This window comes from Panicum virgatum, chromosome 8K, assembly GCF_016808335.1.
Source record: "Panicum virgatum strain AP13 chromosome 8K, P.virgatum_v5, whole genome shotgun sequence".
NCBI lineage: Eukaryota > Viridiplantae > Streptophyta > Magnoliopsida > Poales > Poaceae > Panicum > Panicum virgatum.
The window spans coordinates 14892498-14902176 of record NC_053143.1 but is presented as its reverse complement, the minus strand read 5'-3'; the positions used below and the strand labels follow the sequence as shown (position 1 = coordinate 14902176).

General features: G+C 47.3%; 2 protein-coding genes and 1 pseudogene across 2 annotated transcripts; 1 reads left to right on the top strand and 2 right to left on the bottom strand.

Annotated features, from left to right (window-relative positions):
- Window positions 1-2042: 2042 nt before the first annotated feature.
- LOC120645485 lies at window positions 2043-2852 on the top strand (the record flags this gene model as incomplete). The annotated part of the gene is made up of 3 exons (XM_039922267.1): window positions 2043-2137; window positions 2223-2311; window positions 2353-2852. Coding segments are annotated over exons 1-3 (684 nt in total), but the record flags the coding sequence as incomplete, so codon positions are not given.
- A 47-nt stretch (window positions 2853-2899) lies between these two features.
- Window positions 2900-3785, bottom strand: LOC120646191 (annotated as a pseudogene).
- A 2413-nt stretch (window positions 3786-6198) lies between these two features.
- LOC120645484 (BTB/POZ and MATH domain-containing protein 2-like) lies at window positions 6199-6819 on the bottom strand. The gene has a single exon (XM_039922266.1). The coding sequence runs from the start codon at window positions 6817-6819 to the stop codon at window positions 6199-6201; it is 621 nt and encodes a 206-aa protein (XP_039778200.1).
- Between the last annotated feature and the right edge of the window lie 2860 nt (window positions 6820-9679).

Sequence of the window (9679 nt, the reverse complement as noted above, 5' to 3'; positions counted from 1 at the left end):
CCTTAGAACTTTATTAAAGCCAATTAACTTTATTATAAAGCAGGAATTTTACATTAGGGTGTTACAGTGGAGCAGTAAAGTTTGCGAAGATGATTGTGGGTCACTGAAACTAGAGTTTAGATGCCTAGTTTAGACATAGTTTTACTTGAGAGATAGAATGACTTGTGAAATCTACTCAAATACACACCAACTCGAAGCTGAAAATGCATCCTTAATTACAAACACAAACCCATGGCATTGGTCCTAATTAAGACGACAAAGAGCTACTGCTTTGGACATGCACACCAGACAATGGGACATATGATTTTTGGTCTTTTGATAAAACTTATATGGTCGTAAATGCTCTCCTCTGCTAGAATAAATACTTTGAAAAAGCCCCCCCCCCCACCCTAGGGTTTTGGAAATTGCATGCTTACACCCTCAGATCCTCGTCTCCCTTTCACATTTTGCTCTTTCCCCCATTTTACAGAAGATTCGGACCCCCCAAGAAATATTCACGCGGCCGCAACCTATGCCTCTTCCTCTCCTCACATTTCCCCGCCGTCATCCGTGATCAATGGCCAGGATCTGACGATCGATCGATGGAGCTCCACGTGCATGCATATCCACCTCCCTCCATGCGCGATGTGCCACTGATCCGATGTACGTACATCCGTCGTCCGTCGTGACATGGTGCCAGGAGCTAGCGTGATGATCATCATGACGACGCGCCCCCGCCGGCTGTGATCTCCTCCACCATCCACACGGCCTCGGCGACGCTGGGCCGGCACTCGGGCTCGGGCTTGGCGCAGTGGACGCCGACCCGGACTCCGTGACCTTCGTCACGATCTCTCGAACAACGCTGACGTCGCATCTGATTCTGAAGCTGTCTTCCACGAAAAAGGACGACGACTCCAAGTCCTTCCTCTTGATGAACTCGCGAAATCATCAACTTTTCAGTGTGCTGGAGAAGGTGGTCAGGGTGCTGGCTTTGCTGTGCGATGGCAGCGGCTCTCCGACCTTGTGGAGCAAGCTCAACGTGAAACAAGCCTTTACAACGCCGCCGCTCGCCGGAGTCGTATGGTCGAGATAGAGATCGACGCAGATCCAATCAGCACTGCTATCGTCGTAACCATCGGGGAAGAACGAGATGCACCAGCTGTGGCCTCCAACAGTGAATGTGCCGGACTTGACGCGCTTGCCGACGCCGAGGCCCTTGAATTGGGAGAACCCCTCGACCTTGAGCACGTGGAACCCAGTCACCGTTTCGACGGAGACGGTGGTCGTTGATGCGCCGCCGCCCAGGACGGCGGACTCGGGGTTGGAGGGCATAGTGAACGATTGGGATGTGAAACGTCGATTTAAGCAGTCAATCCTACTACATATACACACAGGAGATCATCCTAAAAAATAGGCAAAAAAATGCTGAATCTAGTTTGTTGACGTGTATAACAGATCCGTCTGCTAGTGGTGGATCCGCATGTTGTCATCCACTCATCGATTTTGCGGCATGTCAGGGCCAAATAGTAAGATCAACTCCAACAAAATGTCTAAAATCCTAGCTAAATTTAGAGTTTTAAAGGACTCTAAAAAATGGAAAACTTCCTAAAAACGGTGGGGAAACCAAAAGACTCTCCAAATTGCGACTCTCCATATTCAAATAAGTCCACATCGGATCTTTTCCTATCCGTTCCGTTCGACGCCGCATCGCCCATAGCCTGGACGCCGCCGCCACCTGCCCTGAACGCCGCCACATGCATGGAAGTAAAACGATCTCTGCTCTCTGTGCTAGCTGCACCATGTCAATTCTTCAGAACGGCATGATGATGGCCCCTCCGTTCTGGATTCAGGAAGGAGGATCTGCGGGTCCTGTACGTAGGGCTCCGGCGCGATGATCACCTTGGCCTTGACGTATGGAGTCAGATGATGGATTCAATCAGTTTGTAATGAATTGATTGATACCTCCTCTTCGGATGATGAGAATGATCTATTTTATGGTCCGGCGCACACGATTATTGAGAATTTAGTTAATCATTCGGGTCGAATTGGTTCCGTTGAGGGACATGACGTACCGAGAAAGACTGCTCTATCATGGTCTTCTGTACAAAGATTATTTCTTAGATAATCCTACGTTCCGAGAGAAGACTTTTAGACGCAGGTTCGCATGTTTGCAATTATTTGTTTATTTTTTATGTGACCTATATTATAGTCTTACTAATATTTGTAATTGCGTCATGACATAGGTTTCAGATGAGGCGACCAATATTTCTTCGCATAATGAACGCTGTTGAGGAACATGACGATTATTTTGTGCAAAAGTGGAACGCAGCCGGTGAGTTGCAGCTTTTCGTATTTTAGCTTATGGAGTACCAGCTGATGCTTTGGACGAGTACATTCGTATTGGTGAGAGCACCACTCTAGAAGCATTGAGAAAGTTTGTAGTTGCTGTTGTCGAGATTTTTGGACCCGAGTACTTGAGGATGCCTAATGAACAGGATACCGCTAGGTTACTTGCAATTGGAGTGAGCAGAGGATTTCCTGGTATGCTTGGGTCTATAGATTGTATGCATTGGAGTTGGAAAAATTGTCCTACTGCATGGCATGGGATGTACCGGGGACATAAAAAGAAGCCAACAATTATACTGGAAGCAGTAGCATCTAAAGATCTATGGATATGGCATGCTTTCTTTGGTATGCCTGGCTCACATAATGACATAAATGTGCTTCAAAGATCTCCTATATTTGCAAGGCTTGCTGAGGGGGAAGGTCCACGAGTTAATTATAGCATCAATGGACATGATTATTTGTTGGGCTATTATCTAGCAGATGGCATATATCCGTCATGGGCAACCTTTGTTAAGACCATTCCGGAGCCACAAGGTAATAAGAACAAATATTTTGCTAAGGCACAAGAAGCAAAGGCTTTGTTGCACCTCTCTTTTTTTTCAAGTCTCTCTCAAGGTCAGCTTCTTTCTTCTTTGCCATTAGATAGTCCACTGCTTCAATGGTCGAACGTCGACGTAGTTGCTGTTTCTTCTTCTTCTTACCATCAGGTCTTGCTAATGGTTCAGCATCAGCACCAGCAGCAAGAGGGGCAGCAGGGGCAACTGCAGCTGCAACTGAGGCAGGAGAATAATTTGCCATTATCTTCTATTTCTTGTTGCTTGTTTTTTTTTGCAACTCTGATTTCCTTCCACCTTTCCATCCACTTGGGCTTGTCCTTCAGGATTCTCCAGCAATGCACGTAGGCAAACTTCCTCGATTTTTGGTGTTCGGACTTGAACAATGTACATGCATTTGCAATCTGCACATTTCAAACCAAACTAAAGATTAAAATGAATTACTAGTTCATGATCACGGATGATAAATAATGAGTTTCAGTAATAACCTTGTCATCAACTGTCCAACCACTATGGTTCCTAGCCTCAATCCTGGACACACAACCACAAAATAGATTCACATCATGTTGTATATCGGACCAACGGTTCATTAAAGAAACGAAGTGACTCGAACGTCTTGTTTGCATGGAAATAGTCATATATTCTTGTCCATAATGTGCCATGTGTTTGATCAACTCCTTGAATAGGATCCATGCCCACATTTAGCCAAGCTGAGACAAGAAGTATATCCTCCTCATCTCTGAAATTTTTGCTTCTACCCTGAGAACTCTTGGCTGATGCATGACCATGCTGGTTGGTTGGATCACTAGCAGGTGAGAGACCACTACGAGGTGAGGGATCACTATAAGATGTGAGATATTGAGATTGTTCAACTCCATTCACCATGAGGTTACTGTAATACCCTAAATCTGCAGCACCTGTCACAAAAAATTTAATATTTAATTCCTGCATTGCTTTCACTATAGAGAAAAATTAAGCAAAGTAGATCATCAATTATGCTCTTACCATTCAACATCAATTAACTTCAAGCAAATTGAAAGCAAGCAGATGACAATGATATTACATGGAGCTGGCCATCACTATGGTTAATATTTCGATCCATTTGTTCAAGCAATGGACCAAAAACATTGTTTCTCTACATTTTAACAAGTACCTACTTTGACTTTTGCATGCTACGGCTCTTGTACCCCAAAGGCCTTCCTGATTTCAGATATGACGCGACTAGACACATCCTCAGATCGACCTCAATCGACTTCAATCTTACAATTTGGCAAGAGCATAATTGAAAGCAAGCAAATATACTAAACCAATTCATGTACTCAATAAATCGACAATTAAGCAATCTGAACAACAAAATTCTAAGTGGCTATCTGACTGCAAGCATATGAAGCAAGTACTGAACAGCAAAATTCTACTGAACCAATTTATACTGCTATGCTATAAAGTGTGCTCAACAAAATTAGTGACTATCTGACTGAACAACAGAATCAACAGCGCCATATCATGTACTAAACCAACTCATGTGCTTAACAAATCGAAAATTAAGCAACAATTCACCAAATCATGTACAGAACCAGTATGTCACCAGTGTAGGCATCCTCCTCGTTGAATTGCTCATCATTCAGCAGATCCTCTGGCATCCGGCCTTCGAAGCTTGTGGGAGAACAACGTGATCCACCCTCTGGGCGATGGGCCTCCGGATCGACCCTTCCTTCGGGCGATGGTGCATCGATCCGACGCGGCGGCCTGTACATCGTGAGGTGGTGGTGCAAGAGCGCGGATGCGGCAGTGCGTGCTCTGTGCAGCGTCACGGGCGGAGGGGCGTGGGAGCGCGGATGTGGCGGCGTGGGTGGAGGGGGGCAGGTGCACGGATGCTGTGGCGCTTTCTATACGCGCTGGCGCGAGAGGAATGGCGGGAGGGCGGGAGGGCGCGATGGTGGGAATGGGAGGGCTGGAGCGCGTGCGAGGGCTGGAGCGTGCGCGAGGGCTGGAGCGCGTGGGAGGGATGAAGTTGGCGAGGCAAAATCTATCGGCAAAGTTTCCGAGCGGAGGGGAGCAGATGGCGACCTAGATACTGACACGAGGAGGATGACGACTCTGTTGGAAGGGATTTTTGACGGTTTTTTTCTTTTTTTTTACCGATGGAATAGATTTTAGACATTCTGCTGGAGTTGCTCTAAGTCATGCTTGAGTTGGTAACACATGCCATATTTCTTTCTCTCGTTTAAGCAGTTAATTGAACTTTACATTCTCTCATTTAAGCAGTTAATTGAACTTTCCATTCTTTCTCACACCTCTGTCTCTCTCTCTCTTAGCGTTGACGCCGATCTTACATATAGTCCCATGTCATGTGTAAGTCCACCTCTCTTCTCTTTTCCATACATCTGACACACGAGACCCATGTGTAACAAAATTATTTTTTTTATTTTGTTTTCTCCCTTTCCCGTCCTTTTTTCTCTAGGACTAAAATGTATGCGCAGCCCTCGAACTTGGCATTGGCAAAGTGTGTCACCTAGGTCTTCGAACTTAGAATACCAGGAATCCGGATCTATAAACTTGGTTTTGTGTGCCATCTAGGTCCAAAACTGCTTTTGCAGTCTCTCCAAAAGTGGTTTCGGGATTAGTGTACACGTGGCACCCACATGTAAGGTATACACCTCGTCTCTTTCACATATACTAGTGTTTAGCGCGCGTCTATGCACGTGGATGCATCAGTAAAAGGCCATGCAGCGTGGCGGAGTCACCGTGAGGAGCACGTGTCGTAGCGAACGGGGGCGACACGTCGATGGCAGGAGGACGCGTGGTGACAGCGCGGCAGCTGGTGGATTGACCGGCCGCTCACAGCGCGACAGCTCCGGATTCACCGGGCATTGACGGGGCGCTGGGACCAGACGATCAGCATCGGACGAGCCCTATTTTTCGGGGCGACATGGCCGGGCTGCGTGGGCGCGGAGGCCGCCGCGAATCACATATACTAGTGTTTAGCGCGCGCCTATGCGCGCGGACGCATCAGTAAAAGGCCACGCGGTGTGGCGGAGTCACCGTGAGGAGCACATGTCGTAGCGAACGGGGGCTACGCGTCGATGGCAGGAGGACGTGTGGTGACAGCGCGGCAACTGGTGGATTGACTGGCCGCTCACAGCGCGGCAGCTCCGGATTCACCGGGCATTGATGGGGCACTGGGACCAGACGATCAGCATCGAGCGAGCCATATTTTTCGGGGCAATGTGGCCGGGCTGCGCGGGCGCGGAGGCCGCCACGAATGTTATATAGAATTACGTGTGGGACTCAAGTGTAAATGAATTTTTTTTATTTTTCTTCACTCCACCATGGATCCGAAAAGCTCCGCCTTGAACACCGATGACCGCGCGGCGAGCACGCACCGGTGTGCGGCGAACAGATCGCCGCCGTCGACCTCGAACGTCACGTCCCCTCCCAGCTCGCTGTCAAGGAGGTTGCCGAGGTACCGTTGGAGCACCGGCGGCGGCACCATGAGAGACTCGCTGACCTCTCTTCTGATCTCATCATGAAGAACGGTGACATCGCATCGGATCCAGAAACAGTCATCCTTGATGACAAGCGACTCCGTGTCCTCTCTCCTACTGATGAGTTTAGGGTACCCGTGCGCTCCAGCTTTAGTGCCGGCGACGAAGGTGCTCATTGCATTGGTGATTTGGTAGGGCGGCATTGGCTTCCCGACCTGGTTGAGCAAGCTCATCGTGTAACGTGCCCTTACGCTGCCACTCGTCGGAGTATGGTTGAGATAGAGATCGATGCAGATCCAATCAGCACTGCTATCGTCATAACCATCGGGGAAGAACGAGATGCACCAGCTGTGGCCTCCAACGGTGAATGTGCCGGACTTAACGCGCTTGGCGACGCTGAGGCCCTTGAATTGGGAGTACCCCTCGACCTTGAGCACGTGGAATCCAGTCACCATCTCAACGGAGATGGTCGTCGTCGATGCACCAGAGCGGCCACCGGCGGACTCGGTGTTGGAGGGCATATAGATCGGTGATAGCTCCTCTCGCGACAAGCAGTGGATGATTTTGAATGTGAAACGTCGATTTAAGCAGTCAATCATATATCTATCTATGTATATGTATCTACTCCTCTCTATTCTAATCTAATATTAAAGCAAATAAGGTTTCACGGCCTGACAGGTGGACCCCACCCGCTAGCCTCCTAGAGTCCCCCTCCCGCATCGGCCCCCCCCCTCCCCCTCCTGCATCCCCCCTCCCGCATCGAGTCCGTGAATCAGTCGCCCTCTCGATTGGGAATAAGCCTCCTAGGCCAAATTAGGCCCAATAACAATGAGCATGCATACATCACAAACAAGATGAAATATAACAATCGATCATGAACTCAATCCCAAATCGCCTCCACAATCCCGAACAAACATATTCATAAACATCGTTCAAAAAACTCATTGGAACACCGCAGCACGAACAGATCATGCAGTAAGCCCTTTGCCAAAAAGCAAGGAGGACGCCTCCGAAGCGGCGGCGGCGCCTACCTGTGTGGGGAGGAGACGGCGAGGCCCCCCGCGGGGCGACGCCGAACACGTGGCTGCGGCCCAGGCGGATCTCAGCGCCAGGGAGGAGGGGAGGGGTGTGGTGGCGCTGGCCACGGTGGGGCCGCAGGGGCGGAGAGAGGAGCACACACCGCGCCGCCGGGCGCGGATCTGGAGGGAACCCCGCGGACGCAAGGGGCAGAGGGAGCCGTGGCGGGGCCGCAGGGGCGGAGAGAGGAGCAGCCGGGAAGAATGCATGTCAGCCGGATCTTTGAGGGCGGAGAGGCGGAGAGCAAGGATGCCGGAGAGGGAGGGCGAGGCGCGGGTCGGGGTTTGGGGAACGAAGGTGCTCATTGCGTTTGGTGATTTGGTAGGGCGGCATCGGCTTCCTGACCTGGTTGAGCAAGCTCATCTTGTAACGTGCCCTTACGCCGCCACTCGTCGGAGTATGGTCGAGATAGAGATCGATGCAGATCCAATCAGCGCTGCTATCGAGATGCACCAGCTGTACATGGAATAGTGGATTGGGGAAGAGCGAGGAGGCCGGAGAGGGAGGGCGAGGCGCGGGTCGGGTCGGGGTAGGGGTGTGTAGGGATCGGGTCGCCGGCCTAGGGCCAAGTTGATGGGCCTCTCTCAAGCGTATGGGCAACGCATTATTTCGGATATCCAACACGCATCCGCGGGTGAGTTTTTTTACCCACGGCCTAGGTGTCTCGCGCTGCTATGGCGGACGAGGTAGTCACGAGAGCTCTCTCTCGAAGCTGAACCTCTTTGCGACTCACTTCTGACACCATGGGAATAAGTTGCGATGGCGGAGCCGTCTTTCAAGGCTCTTTGCGACTCGCTTCTATGACCATGGGAAGAAAAGAGAGAACAAATATTTTAATTTAAAAAAGAGGAGAGAGATAAAATAAGAGCGACATATTTTTTTTATGGTGGAGATAAGATTTATTTAGGGATTTCGTTAGGGTTAGGGAGTCCTGATTTCGTGTATGAGGCCAAGCAGGTTCACGTTAAGCTAAGTATAAACATAATATAACGATGTATTGTATATTTGTATTCTCTCGTTATAACGTGCGGGCACTTTTGCTAGTAACAATAAAGAGAGGAGGGGTTTTATGCCAAAAGATTCCGTCCCCCCTCCCATAAATTGATCAAATAAATTTAGTCCGATCAAATTAGAATTTAAATTTATTTACGAGTCTCTCGTTGGATTGCAGCGCAGTTAGGTCGTATACAGACTCTGTCATTCTATATATATCGATGGAAAGCTAAAAAGATATATAATCTTTTTAATCAAACTAAAATCATCCCAAAATTCTTTTGAAACCAGAAATCTACACAATAAAAACATTGACATGAAAACGGACATCTAGATCGCATACGTACTCTGTTTTTGATGTTGTATATATCGATAAAAAATAAAAAGTTAAAATTTCTAATACAATTAAAATCACCCTAATTTTTTTAAAGTCGGTGGGAATCTACAGAATAAAATGGCGTCAATAATCCACACAGGAATCTATACACAGAAAACAAGGGAAAAGTCCATTTCACATACTCAGACTATTCGAGTCGTTCGATTTTCAACCTTGGACTACAAAAATGAACATCAAACATCTCGAACTATTAGAAACCGGACAACGTTGGACCTTCAGCTGGTTTTGAAGGTGGTTCTCTATTTTTAAGACATAATAATAGCTTATTTTATCTCTATAAATTTATAATGAATTCAGTTTAAATTAGAACAATATGAAACTTATACCATATTTTTTCTGAAAATTTAGCCTATCGAATAATTCTTTGCTCGGGGGTTTTTTGAAATTTATTTGTTCATATTTCTCAAGCTTTATTTGGAGCAACAAAACAATAGACTTATAAATATAAAAATTTAACATGACTCCAATTAGATCAGAAGATTATAGATTATATTTTTATTAAAATTTTGGTATAGATTTTATTTTTTATAAGATAAAATAAATTAATTATGGACTTTAGAGTGTAATAAGATTTTAATATTTAAAAAATAGAAAACCGCTTTCAAAACCAGCTAAAGTTCTAAGTTTGCCCGGTTTGCGATATTTCAAGGTGCTCATGTCCGGTTTTATAGTTAGGGTTGAAAATTGGATGGCTTGAATAGTACTAGGCTGTGAAATGAACTTTTTCCCTTAAAACAAACAATACATTGGGAATTACTTGATGGTGCCTATGATGTATGTCGGTACCCTGCAACAGGGATACCCACTCTTACTGCAGCAAAGCAGGACCCGCGTAGTTATCCGTAGCT